Consider the following 23,651-nt stretch of genomic DNA (forward strand, 5'->3'; position numbering starts at 1 on the left):
AGATGTAGATGTAGATGAAAAGACACTCTTCAGGGATTAACTATGATAGTTGCCAAAGACAAAGGAAAAATGAGGCAGATAGTTCTCAGGATGAAAGGAAAGCAACATTAGGAGTTCCTTTCCTCATTAGCTGTTTTTGTGTCTCCCTTTACTCAGAGTTGTGAGTGATACCTGCTCATTTGTTGAATAATTCACTACTCCACTTCCTTTCTTTGTTTTTATTTATTTTTGTTTATTCGACTACTAAGTAGAAGCTGTTCTACCTTGACACTGTAACTACTCAAATAAAATCTTAGTTTACAGGATGGAGAAACCTAAAATTAATTTCGGCCATGTTTCCTTGTACGTTTTATGGTCTTAGTTCCAAAAGCTATTTTCCAGAAATACAATTTTCACACTATTGTTAAAGCATGAATTTGGCAGCATGAAGTTGCTAATTACATTCACTATCTGATCAAAACTATTTGGACACTCCTATGTATTGCAGAATTGACCACTAGATGTGGACCAGCCTGTAGAAAAGGAAGCAGGGAGTGTTGTGTTCTTGGTAGAGAAGCAGTAACAGCAGAATGAGTTGGTCATGAGAGCTCAGTGGTTTCAAACATGGACTGATCATTTTAACTCTTCTAAAGCTGCTCAAGTCCACTGTTGGTGATATAATTGTGATGTGGAAATGCAAAGAAATGTTGTTGTTGTTGTGATGATCTTCAGTCCTGAGACTGGTTTGATGCAGCTCTCCATGCTACTCTATCCTGTGCAAGCTGCTTCATCTCCCAGTACGTACTGCAGCCTACATCCTTCTGAATCTGCTTAGTGTATTCATCTCTTGGTCTCCCTCTACGATTTTTACCCTCCACGCTGCCCTCCAATACTAAATTGATGATCCCTTGATGTCTCAGAATATGTCCTACCAACCGATCCCTTCTTCTAGTCAAGTTGTGCGACAAGCTCCTCTTCTCCCCAATTCTATTCAATACCTCCGCATTAGTTATGTGATCTACCCATCTAATCTTCAGCATTCTTCTGTAGCACCACATTTCGAAAGCTTCTATTCTCTTCTCGTCCAAACTATTTATCGTCCATGTTTCACTTCCATACATGGCTACACTCCATACAAATACTTTCAGAAATGACTTCCTGACACTTAAATCTATACTCGATGTTAACAAATTTCTCTTCTTCAGAAACGCTTTCCTTGCCATTGCCCCTTGTGCATGGATTGGTGTTGAAAGAGAGTGTTTATTGTCTCCCAAGCTACTTGAATGACATAAACTTCCGAACTTTAAACCTTCTGTATTCACACTTTCCCTTACAAAAACAGTCTTGTACAAAAAGTGGGTTGACAGATCCTTTTTGCTTGGATAAGACCAAGCAAGAAGTATATCCACACAAGCCAGCTCAGCAGTAATTTGTTGCAGCGTCCATTGTAGCCGTGACCTTTCTTTCTTTTTCTCCTTGTCTTCCAAGCACCTTCAAACCGTAACGCCAAGGAACAAGTTGTCCCACTCCGCAGGTCAGGGTGCCCACTTGCCATCCTGTCTTATATATACAGTGTAATGGGTTGAAGACATTCTTCCTAATGTGCATATTGTAATATCATCTCTCCCAATGGAATGTTCTGACACTTACTACTAAATGTGACAAACATCTCTCATTGTCACAGAAGCGTGGAAGTGGGACATATAATTTCATAAAAATTTCATATCACATTTCAACCATCATCACCATATTGAGGGTTTCCCAAAGTCAATCCCACTGCTGTGGGTCTCTCCTTGCAACACATATCCAGATACTTTTGATCAGATTGTTTATGTGCCATCCTCTTTTTTGTTTATTTAGTGTATTTTTTATAAGTAAACTGTCCACTTGGGATCACTTGACAAAGTCACGTGTTTTTCTTTGTTGCTAGCACTGCTTCATGGAGTCAGTGACCTTGTGCCTTAAGCTTGAAATGCTTTTTACTGTAATAAAACCCATGTGATTGTATGTATTACTCTGCAAGTCTTCTGTGACATAAGACAAAGATAACAAGACAATGTACTTTGTCCAATACTTCAGGCTCAAGGTGAAGTGAAGTGAAGAGGAAGCCTTTCATGTAGTGATGCATTAATGAACTTTATTTTTGAAACTGTAATTGTTTGTTTGAGTGATACTGAAGTTGCAGTTTCTTTTATTTTCAGAGCACTGCTATCTGAGATAGCAGCTCACTACAAGGATCCAAGTAAACCATATCCAAAAGAGAGTAATCCATTAATGTACGAACTGTCAACGTATTTAGATTGGGCAGGAATGAGTAACCCATACTCCAAGATATATATAACCACCAAAAATTTGCAGTACTTGGCATTGTTACTGTTCCTTTTTGCAATATCACAGCTGGGAAGACTGCATTATGCTCGTAACTTAGGTAAGTTTGACAAGCCTAAAATACATTTATTTGTCCACTTTTCTTGCTCATGTGTGACTGTATGTTTCATATGAACATAGGTACACTGATCAACAAGAAATCTCAAGAGCCCCTGGATGGCATTCCATTTGTGGTGGGTGTGCAGACAGTGCTGCGACAGTTCCATCCAGAGATCAGAAACCAGTTTATCTTGTACGTGGGCCAGTATGTGAAATCGTATGTGGAATCTGGAATAAGGTACGGAAAACCCAAAGACACACAGTTTAATGATCTGAGCTAATAAAATTCGCTGTTCAGATACTGCCGGAATTTGTTTCAAACATTCCACAGTTCATGATAAAGGTTTTCATAAATAACAAAGTCAGTGTTGAGTAATGGCTTCCCGACTATTGACCACCTTGTGCAAACGCACATGCTATGCCCGAACTCGTACGGGACTTGGTAGATTAATCTGCCACGAGTAATGAGTATGATGGGCAAACATCTATTAGGCACACTACGAATGTTGTAGTGGTGTGGACATGTTGGGAATGTGGGTCTCACGGGGAGCGTGCAAGGGATAGGTCCCTGCAGGCGCTTTAACCTCTGTGCCCTCGGTGGCTCAGATGGCTAGAGCGTCTGCCATGTAAGCAGGAGATCCCGGGTTCGAGTCCCGGTCGGGGGGACACGTTTTCAACATGTCCCCAATGAAGTACATCAACGCCTGTTTGCAGCTGGGGTGTCCATTTAATTATCACTTCATTTCTAGCAAAGCTGCATGATCATCAACAGTAACTGTTCTTTCGGGAACAGATACTGTCGTCATATATACTATAGAAAGTGTCTCTGATAATACAGAAGTAAACAATAGGAATTCAAAATGCAGGTATGAGGGTGGGGTGGGGAAGGGTAAATGGATGGTGGCTGAAGAGGGATGGGAGGGATACAGGAATATACATTGTTAAGCCAGGACTTATAAAATTAAGGTGGTTAACAGTGTAATTAAGAGAAAGAGATGGGTTTGGAATCAAATATTGGGGGGGGGGGGGCGGGGGGCATGTCTAAGGACAATAATGAGTTGGAGAAATGGGAAAAGCAGTGTTAGATTTTCATATAGGCAGGGGAAGGTGTGACATTTTCTTGCTTTATTTCTTCATTGATTGTTCTCGGCATCAACGTACTGCGTTGCTATATTGGCTGAAAAATGGGGGTGGAAATTCAACACTGACTACTTTAAATGCTGTAGCTGACAGGTGCACATAAGCGTTTCACAGTTCTTTACTTTCATTGTTCACAACCCCCCAATATACACAGTTAGTGTGGCCAGTTAACCATTGTTTAACTTTCGATAAGCCTCACTAATAGGTTGCAGGCAAACATCCACATACTGCTACAATAGTTTCCTGTTGAATATCTATAAGCAGTAAAAGCCTAATCACACATTTTATAGTTCTTGAAGAATAAAAAGGTACATATGGAACAGACACTGTCATCGTTTCAACACACGGCCTAATTGTGTTACACTTATTTCACAGTTAGGTTGATGCATTGTTGTTGATCTAACCATTATGGGTTTCTCGTCAGAAATTTGGCTGTGTACTAACTGTCTTGGGGACCAAAAATCAGGCCCTTATATATCCTCACAATGATAGGCACTGAAATTACACATTGGTTGATGTTTAATTTACAGAAATTACAATTAAAACTTGACCCATTAAATTGACTGAATACATTGAAAAATTATGTCTTTTCAACAGTTTCTTCTACTACAATAATTAGGCCAAATAGTCTGTAAGCCCCATTATTTTACTTACATTTCTTACCTTGTTAGCCAGTGGAGTGCATTCTCAAAAAATATCCTTACTGCAGAGACAGGCTCCCTAACCATTAAGACCCTAACATTATTCATTATTTTATTATTTCATAATGGCTTCATTATTTAATAAATAAACATCTGCTCTGCTAATATAATGCAAAATTAATTCTACTGAAAAACACTCCACAGTAGCAAATCCTTATGCTAAGACGAACTTAACTCTCATTATTGATCAGACAAAACTATCATTTAGGGCAATATACATACAAATTTTGCTTATACATTCCACGCATTACTCCAGGCAACTATGTTTGAAGTTGTAATTTCTTAATGTTAGAAAAGACTGTACCATGACACCATATACTGCCTGCACTGAATACAAACTCTTCTATTATACCACAGTTAATATTATCTGAGATGGTTTTTACTGCATATTGCCTCTGCTGCTGCACCAATAAGCTGATTACTTCAGATGTTAACTTTTGTACACTTCATTGTCTCTTTACCTTACCTCTTTATTTGACAGAAATTCTTTAGCCATGGTACCAATTTACTTTCTTCCATCCCCTTATGACCCATTACTTATAATTAACACAACATAATATATACATACACTAGAGAAGCCTTTTCTAAAGTATTCTATACTAAAGTACTCTGCTGTACAACATTACATGAAAGGCAAAGTAGAATCTCTCTGATTCACTTATAAACTACAGATTGGATAGGAGAAGAGTTTGACTGCCTCAGGATGCTCGTAAAATGAGACAGACAGCTGGGGTAAGCATTATCGCCACATAATGAATCCAACACAGAATGCTGAACCCCCTACTTGCTCGTAGGTCTTACTTCTGGTTCAATGCTCTAGTAAGTTCCTCCTCTCCTTTCATGGGTTAAACATTGCTACTCATACCATCATTCAACATCTCAATAGAATTAGTAATTATATCCATCTTACTACTATCATTTACATTACCCTTACCTGGCTTTTCATCACAACCTGCTCTAGTGCGAACCAAAACTGGAGCATTAGCTAGTTTAAATGGTTTGATCAAGAATTAAAATCATCTCCTCCATTTCTTTTACTTGAATTTTGCCTACCATTTCCATGCCCATTCTGGCTATCCTTCACCCAACCATTCCTTGAATTTCTACTGTAATTAGTCCTGTTCGTCCTATTTACCTGAAATTCTCTCCCTGATTGATTATTGTCACCAAAATTCCTCCTATGATCTTCCACTGAGGGCTTCACCCTCTCCACTTTATCAACATAATTCAAGAAATCACTAATATTACCCTTAGGGGCAGGTACTAGCAATTCTCTAACTTTCTGAGGCAACATAGTTTCCAAACTCATATTTATTGATTCACTACCTAGTTCTTTGTCCAAATATTTGAATTTGTCTATCCAAACAGAAACCTTTCACAGTATCCTTCCTAGAGTTAAATCTCTCTCCTCCCCAAAATTCACTCAAAATTCCCTGCTGCTTCTCTTTGGACCAATATTCATCTAGAACTGCTTTATCAAAGCTTTGCCATGAAGTACAGCTATCAGCTACCTCAGCTGCCCATCCATAAGCATCCCCTTTGAAAAAACTTCTCACAAATGATATTTTCTTTTTGTCATTCTATGTTCAAGCCAAATCATTAAATTCCCTAATGAAATCCAGTCGATGCACTTCTCCATATGGATCAAAATTATTAAATTTCTTACAACTAACAAATGAAGGACAGTTGGGTACACTGCATACTCTTTGCTTTAGATTTTGTACCTCTTCCACCTTTTTCACTGTTTCAGCCAATTTTGAATCTACATTTTCATTTACTTTTACCAGTTTTTCCTCTACCACTACTGCACACTTGGTTTCTACTTCTGTTTAAAAATCATGTTTAATCTGATGGATTTGTTTCTGAAGTTTAACCCTGTTTTCAGCACAACATTTCCTGGTAGCCTTGACTTCATCTTTAAACTGTTTTGTAGAAGCTTCCACCCTCCTACTATAGTCATCATAAAGCTTCTTTCTCTCTCCTACACATTTACTACTCATCAATGTTAATTTCTCATTAGGTTATGTATTATTTTCTGTATCTTGTCATCGCCATCTTTAGCTACCGCCTCAACCTTGTTATTTAATTCTGAAACATTAGAACTGACTACCTGAATCTCCTTTTTAATTTCTTTCTTCATTTCCTTCTTTAAGCTAACCATGTCAGTTCTAAAGCTATCAGTTTTCTTTTCCACCCTACTAATGTCTTCTTTCATACTATTTTCCACCCTACTAATGTCTTCTTTCATACACATACTACTCATAATTTGCCTTAACATCGCTTCCAATTTTCCATCTGCTATAACCTGTTGCCCTTGCTGACTTTCACTAGTATATTCTTTCGCTACTATATTCTTTCACTACTAGATTCCTCCTTCTTAACCTTAATGATTTCATCTGCTTCATTACTGTTTTTGTCCATTTCGCTCACATCACCGTACAATGTAGATGACGCTTTTATCATTCCATCTACAATAAGACTTTCATCCCCATCATTCAAAGTTACATTCATGTCTGATTTATAACCACTAGCATTTACAGAACCAGTCCCACTTAGGTCTTTCTGTTCATTTAGCATCTTAACCTCTACAGCTTTGTTCTTAGTCACACTGTCTTGTTCATTAATGCCACTCATTATGTATCACTTAATATAAAACAGCTTTTGCTCTGAAATTACCTCACTCTTCTTCTTCTTCTTCTTCTGCGTTTGTCATTTCGATTTAGCGTCTGCACAGTTGTTGCAAGTTGTAATTTTCTCGACGAGGCGTCTTGTTTATCCCAGTTGGCTGTGCTGATTGGCTGCTCCTGTACGCAATTCCATATAACCTGCTCACTGATTGGCTGCTGTCCTTCTGTGGCCATGAAACCCAAGCACTGATTGGTTGTTGCATCTCCTTCAAATCACTGCACTGTAAACCGCACTGAAGTTCACTGTCAGAGTTCGCAAGTTCTAGTTTATTGTGCCCTATTACAATACTCCTCACCTGGGGCACCATATGTGACTATCACCTTCTTTATTTCTTAGATGATTGTCCTCGGTGTCAATGTACTGCGTTGCTATTCTGGCTGAAAAATTGTGGTGGAAGTTCAACATTGACTACTTTAAATAATGTAGCCGACAGGTGTATATTTGCGTTTCACAGTTCTTTACTTTCAATGTTCACAACACCCCAATATACATAGTTAATATGGCCAGTTAACCATTGTTTAACTTTCGATAAGCCTCTTTAATAGGTTGCAGGCAAACATCCACATACTGCTATAATAGTTTAGTGTTGAACATCTATGAGCAGTGAAAGCCTAAACACACATTTCACAGTTCTTGAAGAATAAAAAAGGTACATATGGAACAGACACTGTCATTTTTTTAACACACAGCCTAATTGTGTTACACGTATTTCACAGTTAAGTTGATGCATTGTTGTTGATCTAACCATTACAGGTTTCTCATCAGATATTCGGCTGTGTACTGACTGTCTCGGGCCCAAAAATCGGGCCCTTATATATCCTCACACTAATAGGCACTGAAACTACACATTGGTTGATGTTTAATTTACAGAAATTACAATTAAAACTTAACTTATTAAATTGACTGAATACATTGAAAAATTGCATCTTTTTAACAGTTTCTTCTACTGCAAGAGCCAAGCTGAATTATTTGTTCAAATGATTAAATTAACAGATCTCGTTATGCGAACAATACTTTTGACAAAACTGTTAATTACTTTGGAATTAATTAAGGGCTGGCTTTGCTAAAATGTTTTCGAGTAGAACCAAATAGATCTTTTAAGAATATTATTTATTTATTTATTTATGCATTTATTTTATCTGGAGAGATTAGGGTCTTCAGGACCTCTCTTACACCTAACCAGGCATACTCAGATTGAACGAATTTCAGTTTGTACAGAACATTATGGACATTTCACGTTTTATACAGTATTAATGTTAAAGGGGAAAAAAAGAGATTATAACAGTAGTACAAGGATAATTATAACAATCAAAAGAATAATTATAACAATCAATAATAATAATAATAATAATAAACCCTGTGGAGGCCCGGGAAAAGAATAGGCCTCCAATATGTTCTGCCAGTCGTAAAAGGCGACGAAAAGAACAAACCACTAATAGGGCTAACCCCCCTTTTAGTGTGATTAGTTGGTTCAGGACAGAACTAAAGAAGCCTCAGACAAGCGCCGTCATGGTCGGGGACAACACTTGAACCCTATGCCCGCCCACAGTGGTAATGACACTGCTAACCACACGGTAAATGATTTAAATCCAAATAGAGGTGTTTTGCAGGATATGCTTCCTGCAACCACCCTAGAAGGAAAACAAAGACAGAGGATGAGGTGGTCAGATGAAGTTAACCGACACCTCATGTTCTGTTATTACCAAGCAACAAACCTAGGAACCAACACAACTGGATACAGATCACAAGTATACACTACATTTATTACCAGATACCCAGAATTAAAATTTTTAACAGAACAACGACTAACTGATCAGATCCATGTAATAATAAAAAATAACAGGATACCCCAGTCAGAATTAGAAAACATCAAACAACAAGTACAACAAATACTGGAACAAAATAATGTGCAATCAGAAGAAGAAGAAAAAACAGTAATGGACTCAAACACCCCAGAGCAAACAAACAAAGAACAACTCGCATCAATTAAACAATCAGAGGAAAACGAAATCTTAAGACAGCCACCAGAACAAGCACAAATAGAACACGAAGTGACATACATGTTAGATATAGAAGAAAAATTTCAGCTGACATATATAGAATACAAAGACACAAATACAGACATTAGACCATTTTTGCATAGACTGCCAAATAACCCACAAGTCGAAACAATGATTAAAACTCAACACAATAATACAGAACAAGATAAATGAAAACACAACGATGGAAGAGTTACAACTACTGGTTTGTATAGGAGCACTCACTACACTAAATATACACACTAGGCAGAGATCAGAACCAACCAACACACAGAAGAAACCCACAAAACCAGCATGGCAACACAGGCTACGGATGAGAATAGAAAAACTGAGAAAAGACATCGGACAGCTAACACAGTTTATAAGAAAAGAAATATCAGACAAAAAACGAAAAAGGTTAGGTAAAATCTCACAACAAGAAGTGATAGAGCAATTAGATTAAAAGAAGCAGAAATTACAAGCATTGGCCAAACGACTTAGAACATACAAAAAAAAGTGAAAACAGAAGGAAACAAAACCAAACATTCAACACAAACCAAAAGAAATTTTACCAGACAATAGATAACACACACATTAAAATAGACAATCCACCAAACATAACAGACATGGAACACTTCCAGAGCAACATATGGTCAAACCCGGTACAACATAACAGACATGCACGGTGGATACAAGCAGAAACAGACACATACAAGATGATACCACAAATGCCTGAAGTGATAATTTTGCAACATGAAGTCACCCGAGCAATTAATTCTACGCACAATTGGAAAGCCCCTGGAAAAGATAAAATAGCAAATTTCTGGCTAAAGAAGTTCACCTCAACACATTCACATCTAACTAAATTATTTAACAGGTACATTGCAGACCCATACACATTCCCTGATATACTTACACATGGAATAACTTATCTGAAACCTAAAGACCAAGCAGACACAGCAAACCCAGCAAAATATCGCCCCATAACATGCCTACCAACAATTAAATATTAACTTCAGTCATTACACAGAAATTAATGACACATACAACACAGAACAAAGTTATAAATGAAGAACAAAAAGGCTGTTGCAAAGGAGCACGAGGGTGTAAAGAGCAACTGATAATAGATGCAGAGGTGACATATCAAGCTTAAACTAAACAAAGGTCGTTGCACTACGCATACATTGATTACCAAAAAGCTTTTGATAGTGTACCTCACTCATGGTTACTACAAATATTTGAAATATACAAAGTAGATCCTAAATTGATACACTTCCTAAACATAGTAATGAAAAATTGGAAAACCACACTTAATATCCAAACAAATTCAAATAATATCACATCACAGCCAATACAGATTAAGCGTGGAATATACCAAGGAGACTCATTAAGTCCTTTCTGGTTCTGCCTTGCTCTGAACCCATTATCCAACATGCTAAATAATACAAATTATGGATATAATATTACTGGAACATACCAACACAAAATCACACACTTGCTATACATGGATGATCTAAAACTACTGGCAGCAACAAATCAACAACTCAACCAATTACTAAAGATAACAGAAGTATTCAGCAATGATATAAATATGGCTTTTGGAACAGACAAATGTAAGAAAAATAGCATAGTCAAGGGAAAACACACTAAACAAGAAGATTACATATTGGATAACCACAGCGACTGCATAGAAGCGATGGAAAAAACAGATGCCTATAAATATCTAGGATACAGACAAAAAATAGGAATAGGCAATACAAATATTAAAAAAGAACTAAAAGAAAAATATAGACAAAGACTAACAAAAATACTGAAAACAGAATTGACAGCAAGAAACAAGACAAAAGCTGTAAATACTTATGCTATACCAATATTGGCCTACTCATTTGGAGTAGTGAAATGGAGTAACACAGACCTAGAAGCACTCAATACACTTACACGATCACAATGCCACAAATATAGAATACATCACATACATTCAGCAACAGAAAGATTCACATTAAGCAGAAAGGAAGGAGGAAGGGGATTTATCGACATAAAAAAACTACATTATGAACAGGTAGACAATTTAAGAAAATTCTTTATAGAACGAGCAGAAACTAGCAAAATACACAAAGCAATCACTCATATAAATACATCGACTACACCATTGCAATTTCATAACCACTTCTACAACCCTTTAGATCACATAACATCAACAGATACAAAGAAAGTAAATTGGAAAAAGAAAACACTACATGGCAAGCACCCGTATCATCTAACACAGCCACACATCGATCAAGACGCATCCAACACATGGCTAAGAAAAGGCAATATATACAGTGAGATGGAAGGATTCATTATTGTAATACAGGATCAAACAATAAACACCAGATATTACAGCAAGCATATTATTAAAGATCCCAATACCACAACAGATAAATGCAGACTTTGCAAACAACAAATAGAAACAGTAGATCACATCACAAGCGGATGTACAATACTAGCAAATACAGAATACACCAGAAGACATGACAATGCAGCAAAAATAAGATTAGATTAGATTAGATTAGATTAATACTAGTTCCATGGATCATGAATACGATATTTCGTAATGATGTGGAACGAGTCGAATTTTCCAATACATGACATAATTAGGTTAATTTAACAACATACTTAAGTTAATATAACAACTTTATTTTTTTTGTGTTTTTTGTTTTTCTTTATTTTTTATTTTTATTTTTTTAATATTTTTTTCTTTTTTTTCTTAATTTATATCTAAAAATTCCTCTATGGAGTACAAGGAGTTGTCATTCAGAAATTCTTTTAATTTCTTCTTAAATACTTGTTGGTTATCTGTCAGACTTTTGATACTATTTGGTAAGTGACCAAAGACTTTAGTGCCAGTATAATTCACCCCTTTCTGTGCCAAAGTTAGATTTAATCTTGAATAGTGAAGATCATCCTTTCTCCTAGTATTGTAGTTATGCACACTGCTATTACTTTTGAATTGGGTTTGGTTGTTAATAACAAATTTCATAAGAGAGTATATATACTGAGAAGCTACTGTGAATATCCCTAGATCCTTAAATAAATGTCTGCAGGATGATCTTGGGTGGACTCCAGCTATTATTCTGATTACACGCTTTTGTGCAATAAATACTTTATTCCTCAGTGATGAATTACCCCAAAATATGATGCCATATGAAAGCAATGAGTGAAAATAGGCGTAGTAAGCTAATTTACTAAGATGTTTATCACCAAAATTTGCAATGACCCTTATTGCATAAGTAGCTGAACTCAAACGTTTCAGCAGATCATCAATGTGTTTCTTCCAATTTAATCTCTCATCAATGGACACACCTAAAAATTTGGAATATTCTACCTTAGCTATATGCTTCTGATTAAGGTCTATATTTATTAATGGCGTCATACCATTCACTGTACGGAACTGTATGTACTGTGTCTTATCAAAATTCAGTGAGAGTCCGTTTACAAGGAACCACTTAGTAATTTTCTGAAAGACAGTATTGACAATTTCATCAGTTAATTCTTGTTTGTCAGGTGTGATTACTATACTTGTATCATCAGCAAAGAGAACTAACTTTGCCTCTTCATGAATATAGAATGGCAAGTCATTAATATATAATAAGAACAACAAAGGACCCAAGACTGACCCTTGTGGAACCCCATTCTTGATAGTTCCCCAGTTTGAGGAATGTGCTGATCTTTGCATGTTACGAGAACTACTTATTTCAACTTTCTGCACTCTTCCAGTTAGGTACGAATTAAACCATTTGTGCACTGTCCCACTCATGCCACAATACTTGAGCTTGTCTAGCAGAATTTCATGATTTACACAATCAAAAGCCTTTGAGAGATCACAAAAAATCCCAATGGGTGGTGTTCGGTTATTCAGATCATTCAAAATTTTACTGGTGAAAGCATATATGGCATTTTCTGTTGAAAAACCTTTCTGAAAACCAAACTGACATTTTGTTAGTACTTCATTTTTACAGATATGTGAAGCTACTCTTGAATACATTACTTTCTCAAAAATTTTGGATAAAGCTGTTAGAAGGGAGATTGGACGGTAATTGTTGACATCAGATCTATCCCCCTTTTTATGCAAAGGTATAACAATAGCATATTTCAGTCTATCAGGGAAAATGCCCTGTTCCAGAGAGCTATTACACAGGTGGCTGAGAATCTTACTTATCTGTTGAGAACAAGCTTTTAGTATTTTGCTGGAAATGCCATCAATTCCATGTGAGTTTTTGCTTTTAAGCAAGTTTATTATTTTCCTAATTTCAAAGGGAGAAGTGGGTGAGATTTCAATTGTATCAAATTGCATAGGTATGGCCTCTTCCATTAACAGCCTAGCATCTTCTAATGAACACCTGGATCCTACTATATCCACAACATTTAGAAAATGATTATTAAAAATCAACAACTTGCCAGACAACATAAACTAATAAAACAACACGTTCCCACATACAAGTATGCACCACAAAATGTACTGGAGAATGATGAATACAAATTATACTGGAACAGAACCATTATAACAGATAAAACAACACCACATAACAAACCTGACATCATACTCACCAATAAAAAGAAGAAATTAACACAACTGATCGAAATATCCATACCCAGTACAACAAATATACAGAAGAAAACAGGAGAAAAAATTGAAAAATACATCCAACTGGCTGAGGAAGTCAAGGACATGTGGCATCAGGATAAAGTTGACATTATACCAATTATACTATCAACTACAGGAGTCATTCCACACAATATCCACCAGTACATCAACGCAATACAGCTACATCCAAACGTATATATACAGCTACAGAAATCTGTAGTTATTGATACATGTTCAATTACCCGAAAGTTCCTAAATGCAATGTAACATATACCATACAGTTAAAAGAAAGTCACGCTTGATCAAGGTCCGCGTCACTTTCCATTTCTAACGAGACATAACGTCTGAGAAAGGGAAGAAATAATAATAATGGTAATGACTATGTATATGAAAGTAAACATATTTTTATTTTATGAATGTCAGTGCTATTGCTAGTTGGGAATTTTCTCGTTATGTTCTTGCAGCTTTTGAGACATAAGACGATAGAATGGGTGAAAGAGATATAGAAGAGGTAGCTAGCTTAGAGGAAGAGAAATAGAATGGTAAAATTCGAAGCTATGATGGAGAGGAGAAGGAGAGAGATGAGAGGGGCACAACAATGGTGGCTATACCGTCCCTAATATGTAAATTTTGAGGTCCCTCTTGAATGTTGAGTGGTTCCGGATAAGACGCAGATCACAGGGGAGCGCATTCCATAGTCATATGGCTGAGATGGAGAATGACATGGAGAAAGATTTTGTGTTACGTAAAGGTACAGCCAAGATGTTAGATGTATCCAATCTGGTATTGCGGTTGTGGAATGATGATAGGTGTTTAATGTGAGAAGATAAGTGTTGGGGGCACCAGTGACTAAGAAATCGATGAAGTAAGCACATCGTGTGGAGATCACATACCTTATGTGGGCGTATCCAACCTAGCTGGGAGTATGAAGGACTGATATGATCATACAACCATATATTGCGCACATATCTAAGGCAAGCATTCATCACTAGCTCGAGGCATCTCGAATTTTCACTATTTGTGCTGTGTTGAACTACATCGCAGTAGTAAAGATTAGGCAAGACTAGTGTTTGGACTAATTTTTGTTTAACATGGGTTGGAAATATTTTTCTAAATTTTTGGATTGCATGTAGGGAGGAGAGCGATTTCCGGCAAGCTGTGACTGTTTGTTCTTCCCAGTTTAGGTGTTCATCCAAGATTATTCCAAGGTCTTTTACTGTTTTTTGGTATGGTAGTTGGGTACCATTGAGGAGTATTTGAGGGACTGTTTCGTGAAAGTACCGGCTGCTTAACTTTGGATGAGATATAAGAATGACCCGGGATTTCTTGGGGTTTAGTTTCAGACCTAGGTTCTGTGCCCATCGAGAAACAAGGCAAAGATCTGCGTTCATACTCGCTACTGTGTCAGCAATGTTCTTGGGGCTTGCGCTTATGTACAGTTGGATGTCATCGGCATATAGATGGTAGTTGCAGGAGTGAATCACTGAAGAAATATCATTAATGTACAGTGAGAAGAGTAATGGACCAAGGACGGAGCCTTGGGGAACTCCAGAGCGCACGTTTTTTCATGATGACTTCTCCGACCCACAAATGACTTGTTGACTTCTGTTTTTGAGGTAGCTGTCGAACCAGTGTATTGCGCTGTTTGAGAAATTCAGCTGCTTCATTTTAATTAGTAATACACTCCTGGAAATTGAAATAAGAACACTGTGAATTCATTGTCCCAGGAAGGGGAAACTTTATTGACACATTCCTGGGGTCAGATACATCACATGATCACACTGACAGAACCACAGGCACATAGACACAGGCAACAGAGCATGCACAATGTCGGCACTAGTACAGATCCACCTTTCGCAGCAATGCAGGCTGCTATTCTCCCATGGAGACGATCGTAGAGATGCTGGATGTAGTCCTGTGGAACGGCTTGCCATGCCATTTCCACCTGGCGCCTCAGTTGGACCAGCGTTCGTGCTGGACGTGCAGACCGCGTGAGACGACGCTTCATCCAGTCCCAAACATGCTCAATGGGGGACAGATCCGGAGATCTTGCTGGCCAGGGTAGTTGACTTACACCTTCTAGAGCACGTTGGGTGGCACGGGATACATGCGGACGTGCATTGTCCTGTTGGAACAGCAAGTTCCCTTGCCGGTCTAGGAATGGTAGAACGATGGGTTCGATGACGGTTTGGATGTACCGTGCACTATTCAGTGTCCCCTCGACGATCACCAGTGGTGTACGGCCAGTGTAGGAGATCGCTCCCCACACCATGATGCCGGGTGTTGGCCCTGTGTGCCTCGGTCGTATGCAGTTCTGATTGTGGCGCTCACCTGCACGGCGCCAAACACGCATACGACCATCATTGGCACCAAGGCAGAAGCGACTCTCATCGCTGAAGACAACACGTCTCCATTCGTCCCTCCATTCACGCCTGTCGCGACACCACTGGAGGCGGGCTGCACGATGTTGGGGCGTGAGCGGAAGACAGCCTAACGGTGTGCGGGACTGTAGCCCAGCTTCATGGAGACGGTTGCGAATGGTCCTCGCCGATACCCCAGGAGCAACAGTGTCCCTAATTTGCTGGGAAGTGGCGGTGCGGTCCCCTACAGCACTGCGTAGGATCCTACGGTCTTGGCGTGCATCCGTACGTCGCTGCGGTCCGGTCCCAGGTCGACGGGCACGTGCACCTTCCGCCGACCACTGGCGACAACATCGATGTACTGTGGAGACCTCACGCCCCACGTGTTGAGCAATTCGGCGGTACGTCCACCCGGCCTCCCGCATGCCCACTATACGCCCTCGCTCAAAGTCCGTCAACTGCACATACGGTTCACGTCCACGCTGTCGCGGCATGCTAGCAGTGTTAAATACTGCGATGGAGCTCCGTATGCCACGGCAAACTGGCTGACACTGACGGCGGCGGTGCACAAATGCTGCGCAGCTAGCGCCATTCGACGGCCAACACCGCGGTTCCTGGTGTGTCCGCTGTGCCGTGCGTGTGATCATTGCTTGTACAGCCCTCTCGCAGTGTCCGGAGCAAGTATGGTGGGTCTGACACACCGGTGTCAATGTGTTCTTTTTTCCATTTCCAGGAGTGTATATCAAAGTCAACTGTATCAAAAGCCTTGCTAAAGTCAAGCAGTGTTAGGATGGTAGCTTCACATCTGTCCATAGCATGTTTAATGTCATCAGTTACTTTGATTAATGCAGTTGCTGTACTATGGTTCTTTCAGAAGCCTGTCTGATATTTATCATGGGTGTTACGAGTTTTGAGGTAATCCGTCAGCTGTTCATGGGCGATGTATTCTAGGGCTTTAGATATTACAGATAGTGTGCTGATTGGCCTGTAATCACCTGGTGACTTTAGGTTGTCAGTCTTGGGTGTAGGTTGAATTAAACTTTGCTTCCACTCAGTAGCATATGTACTACTGACTCGGGTGTAGGTTGAATTAAACTTTGCTTCCACTCAGTAGGATATGTACTACTGACAAGAGACAGGTTGAAGATGTCTGTGGTAACTGGAATAATAGTGTCTACAACATTCTTAATCATGCCAATGCTCACTCCATCATTTCCTACTGCCTCGGAAGAGATTCTCATAATTGCCTTGTGCACTCTGCCTGCAGTTACATGTTTTATGAAAAACTTGTCTTTCGAGAGATTGATAGCTTGGTGCTGGTAATTTGTTGCTGCGTGACAGTTTACAGCTGTTGAGAAGAAATCGTTTATATATTATTAATTGTTCCTCCAAATGTTTATAATTAGTACAGAATTTATATTCATTTATATGTCAACAATAGAATTTAAGTTACTAAACAATTACTGATTTCACCCTATAACAAAAGATGCTAACTAGAAATAGTCAAAACAAATTAGAAAATGAATTACATCCATAAAACTAAGCACAAAATTATATCTGGTGTTATATTCTTTAATACTTATCTGGTGTTATATTCTTTAATAATGAGGGCCAAACTTTCTGTTTTATGAAAACACAGATTATACTCACATTTGTTAACGGTAATTAGTTAAAAGTGAGAAAACGGGGAAGCAAAAATATCCCAGCTTGCTTCATCACAAAGGGGAGGGAGGTCTTAATAAAATTATATTTGATTAAATGTTGAATCAGAAGAAGTGGGAGAATGTTGGGGTGGTGGTGGGTTGGGGGGAGGGGGGCGCAAGATGATGCAAGAGTGGTTGGAGGCTCAAAGTGGGTGGTGTGTGTGTGTGTGTGTGTGTGTGTGTGTGTGTGTGTGTTTGTGTCAAGAGACTGTGATATATAACAACAAACATGAGGACAGGAAGGGAGGGGGAGGGGGGGGGGGAGCTGGGTGGGGAACATTGTTAGTAAGATATGATAAACATTATTCACTGGTGTATACAGTTGTGTTAAAGTACAGTTCTGTCATTAGGTGTTTGCCATTAAGGCTCTATTATCCCATGTTATACTGTTATAATGCATTTAAATGTTTGTGCTGAATATCACAGTTTCCAACCATAACCTATTTTTGCCATGTATCCCAGGTGCTCACATGGTGACTAAATTGCAACATATTGATGTGAATCCTTGTGGCACAAAAAAAGAAAGATATGTTCCGTTAAAATTCTTTATCTCAAAAGCCCCAGATACAACAAATTCTTTTACTTACAGCAAATGTTGTAATATAATATTTTTCTAATGTACTGTGCCTGTTGACTTGCATCATAGCTACAATATTTAGCTATTATGCTATTTGTTACAGTAAGAGACATTTTACTTACATGTTGCCCATAGTTTTCCCAAAACAGTAGATGTGACAAAGGTATTATTATCTAATGTACACTGTTAAAAAAAATTCATGTAAATGAAGTGTAAGAACATTGTATATATTGGATGCTGCATTGTAGTTTGTGTGTACAAGTGCATCTATTTTTATTGCTTCTGTCAGTGGCAAAATGAACATTAAATCTTCTTTAAGTCACACCGTATATACAATGTTTAACACTTTTATGTTCATTGCTAATAAGACACGGTGTACATGTGTACAGATATATTACTGCTTAGTTACACCAGAATTATTTTATTTGGGTGCTCTTTGCCTACTAAGGAGCAATTACTCCAGACTATGGAATTTATAATGCATTGTTACATTCCTGCAGGCATATCACAGCTGTTATATACTTTTTAAAGTGTTACATATGCATGGACCTTGCCGTTGGTGGGGAGGCTTGCGTGCCTCTGCGATACAGATGGCCGTACCATAGGTGCAACCACAACAGAGGGGTATCTGTTGAGAGGCCAGACAAATGTGTGGTTCCTGGAGAGGGGCAGCAGCCTTTTCAGTAGTTGCAGGGGCAAGAGTCTGGATGATTGACTGATCTGGCCTTGTAACACTAACCAAAACGGACTTGCTGTGCTGGTACTGTGAACGGCTGAAAGCAAGGGGAAACTACAGCCGTAATTTTTCCTGAGGGCATGCAGCTTTACTGTGTGGTTAAATGATGAAGGCGTCCTCGTGGGTAAAATATTCCGGAGGTAAAATAGTCCCCCATTCGGATCTCCGGGCAGGGACTACTCAGGAGGACATCGTTATCAGGAGAAAGAAAACTGATGTTCTACAGATAGGAGCGTGGAATGTCAGATCCCTTAATCGGGCAGGTAGGTTAGAAAATTTAAAAAGGGAAATGGATGGGTTAAAGTTAGATATAGTGGGAATTAGTGAAGTTTGGTGGCAGGAGGAAAAAGACTTTTTGTCAGGTGAATACAGGGTTATAAATACAAAATCAAATAGGGGTAATGCAGGAGTAGGTTTAATAATGAATAAAAAAATAGGAGTGCGGGTAAGCTACTACAAAAAGCATAGTGAACGCACTATTGTGGCCATGATAGACACGAAGCCCATGCCTACTACAGTAGTACAAGTTTATGTGCCATCTAGCTCTGCAGATGAAGAAATTGATGAAATGTATGATGAGATAAAAGAAATTATTCAGGTAGTGAAGGGAGAAGAAAATTTAATAGTCATGGGTGACTGGAATTCGAGAGTAGGAAAAGGCAGAGAAGGAAACATAGTAGGTGAATATGGATTGGGGGGAAGAAATGAAAGAGGAAGCCGTCTGGTAGAATTTTGCACAGAGCATAACTTAATCATAGCTAACACTTGGTTCAAGAATCATAAAAGAAGGTTGTATACGTGGAAGAATCCTGGAGATACTAGAAGGTATCAGATAGATTATATAATGGTAAGACAGAGATTTAGGAACCAGGTTTTAAATTGTAAGACATTTCTGGGGGCAGATGTGGACTCTGTCACAATATATTAGTTATGAACTCTAGATTAAAACTGAAGAAACTGCAAAAATGTGGGAATTTAAGGAGATGGGACCTGGATAAACTGACTAAAACAGAGGTTGTACAGATTTTCAGGGAGAGCATAAGCGAACAATTGACAGGAATGGGGGAAAGAAATACAGTAGAAGAAGAATGGGTAGCTCTGAGGGTTGAAGTAGTGAAGGCAGCAGAGGATCAAGTAGATAAAAAGCCGAGGGCTAGTAGAAATCCTTGAGTAACAGAAGAAATATTGAATTTAATTGAAGACAGGAGAAAATATAAAAATGCAGTAAATGAAGCAGGCAAAAAGGAATACAAACGTATCAAAACTGAGATCGACAGGAAGTGCAAAATGGCTAAGCAGGGATGGCTAGAGGGCAAATGTAAGGATGTAGGGGCTTATCTCACTAGGGGTAAGATAGATGCTGCCTACAGGTAAATTAAAAAGACCTTTGGAGAAAAGAGAGCCACTTGTATGAATACCAACAGCTCAGATGGAAACCCAGTTCTAAGCAAAGAAGGGAAAGCAGAAAGGTGGAAGGAGTATATAGAGGGTCTATACAAGGGTGATGTATTTGTGGACAATATTATGGAAATGGAAGAGGGTGTAGATGAAGATGAAATGGGAGATACAATACTGCCTGAAGAGTTTGACAGAGCACTGGAAGACCTGAGTCGAAATGAGGCCCCGGGAGTAGACAACATTCCATTGGAACTACTGACGGGCCTTGGGAGAGCCAGTCCTGACAAAACTCTACCATATGGTGAGCAAGATGTATGAGACGGTGAAATACCCTCATACTTCAAGAAGAATATAATAATTCCAATCCAAAAGAAAGCAGGTGTTGACAGATGTGAAAATTACCGAACTATCAGTTTAATAAGTCACAGCTGCAAAATACTAACGCGAATTATTTACAGGCGAATGGAAAAACTGGTAGAAGCCGACCTCGGGGATGATCAGTTTGGATTCCGTAAAAATATAGGAACACGTGAGGCAATACTGACCCTACGACTTATCTTAGAAGCTAGATTAAGGAAAGGCAAACCTACGTTTCTAACATTTGTATACTTAGAGAAAGCTTTTGACAATGTTGACTGGAATACTCTCTTTCAAATTCTAAAGGTGGCAGGGGTAAAATACAGGAAGCGAAAGGCTATTTACAATTTGTATAGAAACCAGATGGCAGTTATAAGAGTCGAGGGGCATGAAAGGAAAGCAGTGGTTGGGAAGGGAGTGAGACAGGGTTTTAGCCTCTCCCCGATGTTATTCAATCTGTATATTGAGCAAGCAGTGAAGGAAACAAAAGAAATATTCGGAGTAGGTATTAAAATCCATGGAGAAGAAATAAAAACTTTGAGGTTCGTCGATGACATTGTAATTCTGTCAGAGACAGCAAAGGACTTGGAAGAGCAGTTTAACGGAATGGACAGCGTCATGAAAGGAGGGTATAAGATGAACATCAACAAAAGCAAAACAAGGATAATGGAATGTAGTCAAATTAAGTCGGGTGATGCTGAGGGAATTAGATTAGGAAATGAGACACTTAAAGTAGTAAAGGAGTTTTGCTATTTGGGGATCAAAATAACTGATGATGGTTGAAGTAGAGAGGATATAAAATGTAGACTGGCAAAGGCAAGGAAAGCCTTTCTGAAGAAGAGAAATTTGTTAACATCGAGTATAGATTTAAATGTCATGAAGTCGTTTCTAAAAGTATTTGTATGGTTTGTAGCAATGTATGGAAGTGAAACATGGACGATAAATAGTTTGGACAAGAAGAGAATAGAAGCTTTCGAAATATGGTACTACAGAAGAATGCTGAAGATTAGACGGGTAGATCACATAACTAATGAGGAGGTATTGAATAGAATTGGGGAGAAGAGGAGTTTGTGGCACAACTTGACAAGTAGAAGGGACCGGTTGGTAGGACATGTTCTGAGGCATCAAGGGATCACAAATTTAGCATTGGAGGGCAGCGTGGAGGGTAAAAATCGTAGAGGGAGACCAAGAGATTAGAGATGAATATACTAAGCAGATTCAGAAGGATGTAGGTTGCAGTAAGTACTGGGAGATGAAGAAGCTTGCACAGGATAGAGTAGCATGGAGAGCTGCATCAAACCAGTCTCAGGACTGAAGACCACAACAACAACAACATGCATGCTTGGATGCTGCACTGTTGTGATGCAGTTAGAGTCCCTTAGTCTCTATTCCTATTTATCCCCCCTCCCCTGACCCCCATTTGCCCCCTGCCTTTCCTACTCCCAAAACATTTTCCACCCCTCCAGCTCACTATTTTTCTTACATTCACTACCCAAACATGCAAAGTTTTGTATATATTGCCTCCAAGTCAAGTCATGGTTAACTTAATGGCTGGAAATTCTGTAATCTCCCTGTAATTAATAATCATCCTTGTAATAAATAAGTTCTGTATCTGTTGTGATTAAGATAGTTGTACAATTACGCTAATCTGTTTATGCTGTGTAACTCAAAAGTGGCTTTCATGAGTTACTTTTTCCTACTAAGGAGCAGCTACTTTGTTTTATGCAAGTGTAATGCACTTTTACATTTCAATAAGCATATTATGATTACTAATAGTTTTCCTACTTTTACTATATTTCATAAATATGGCACTGTGACTGCAGTCTCATGTTTTCTATCCACCTCGGACCCCAACCCATCCCACACCAAACCCCCTCCAAAATGCGTACCCCCCCCTGTTTCTGGTGTGTCTCCCATTCTCTCACCCCCTGCCAGCATTACTAAATGTGCCTGATCTAAAGGATCACTACCCTTCCCCACCCAGCCCCTTTCTCCCTCCCTGTTCCTCAATGCTTTGTTTGACGTTATATATATCACTCTCTTTTGTCATCCCCCAACTTTGAGCCTTCAACCACATGCCTATGGGTAGATCCATTGAAGTTTCTTGCCCCCTGCCCCCAACCCACTGCCCCAACTTTCTCGCACCTCTTTGCTCTCATTCTGATTTCTCCTGATTCAGCATTTAATCAAATATACACTCTCATCCCTACTGTCATTTTGTTCAGCCCTCCCTCCCCATCCCCTGCATTTACGCACCTCTAACACTGCTTTTCACACTTCTACATCTCACTATTGTCTTTGACATTGCCCCTACCCCCATTCCCCGCTCCCCCCCCCCCCCTCCATATTTGATTCCAAACCCATCCCTTTCTCTTAATTACACAGTTAACCGTCTTAATTTTGTAAGTCTTGGTTAAACGAGGTATATTCCTGTATCTCTCCCATTCCTCTTCAGCCACCATCCGTTTACCCTCCCCCACCCCTGCATTTTTAATTTCTGTTGTTAACTTTTGTATTATCACTGACACTTACTATATTCTTATATGTGATTTACTGTCTTTGAATTTTACTTCATTTTGTTCCTTGTAGACTTTAGTTTCTCATCCAGCTTAAATAGGTTCACTTACATTTGTTGATGATCTGATGTACAGATGTTTATCGCAAAAAAGGTGGTGTACATTGCCTCCCCAAAGATAATTATATATAGTCTGAAGATATTTAACATTGATAGTCATTTATCTATGACACTTTGTCATTTTAGTATTCAGGTGTTCTATTACTCATACTCTTTGATTTCTTTATCATTACATTTCAAGGACATGTGCTCTCCTTTTATTTACCAACGTAAGCCTGTGTTTACTAAATATATCATGCTCCCACGATTATTTACTGATCTCTTACAAGATGGTGATTTTGCATCAGGTATTACATGAGGAGCCAATA

At 38.8% G+C, this 23,651-nt stretch overlaps 1 protein-coding gene and 1 non-coding gene across 3 annotated transcripts in view; both read left to right on the forward strand.

The window, feature by feature from the left end:
* The window catches only part of LOC126229552 (WASH complex subunit 5-like), a 188,869-nt gene that overhangs the window by 163,363 nt on the left and 1,855 nt on the right, over window positions 1-23,651 (forward strand). For both annotated transcript variants that reach the window (XM_049942316.1, XM_049942317.1), the window contains exons 19-20: window positions 2,181-2,407; window positions 2,488-2,644. In XM_049942316.1, the coding sequence (XP_049798273.1) occupies window positions 2,181-2,407; window positions 2,488-2,644 (384 nt within the window). The remainder of the gene's footprint in view (window positions 1-2,180; window positions 2,408-2,487; window positions 2,645-23,651) is intronic.
* Trnat-ugu (transfer RNA threonine (anticodon UGU)) lies at window positions 2,998-3,071 on the forward strand. Its single transcript has one exon. It is a non-coding gene; the product is annotated as a tRNA-Thr (tRNA).

The sequence above is a fragment of the Schistocerca nitens genome, unplaced genomic scaffold (genome assembly GCF_023898315.1).
Source record: "Schistocerca nitens isolate TAMUIC-IGC-003100 unplaced genomic scaffold, iqSchNite1.1 HiC_scaffold_375, whole genome shotgun sequence".
Lineage (NCBI taxonomy): Eukaryota > Metazoa > Arthropoda > Insecta > Orthoptera > Acrididae > Schistocerca > Schistocerca nitens.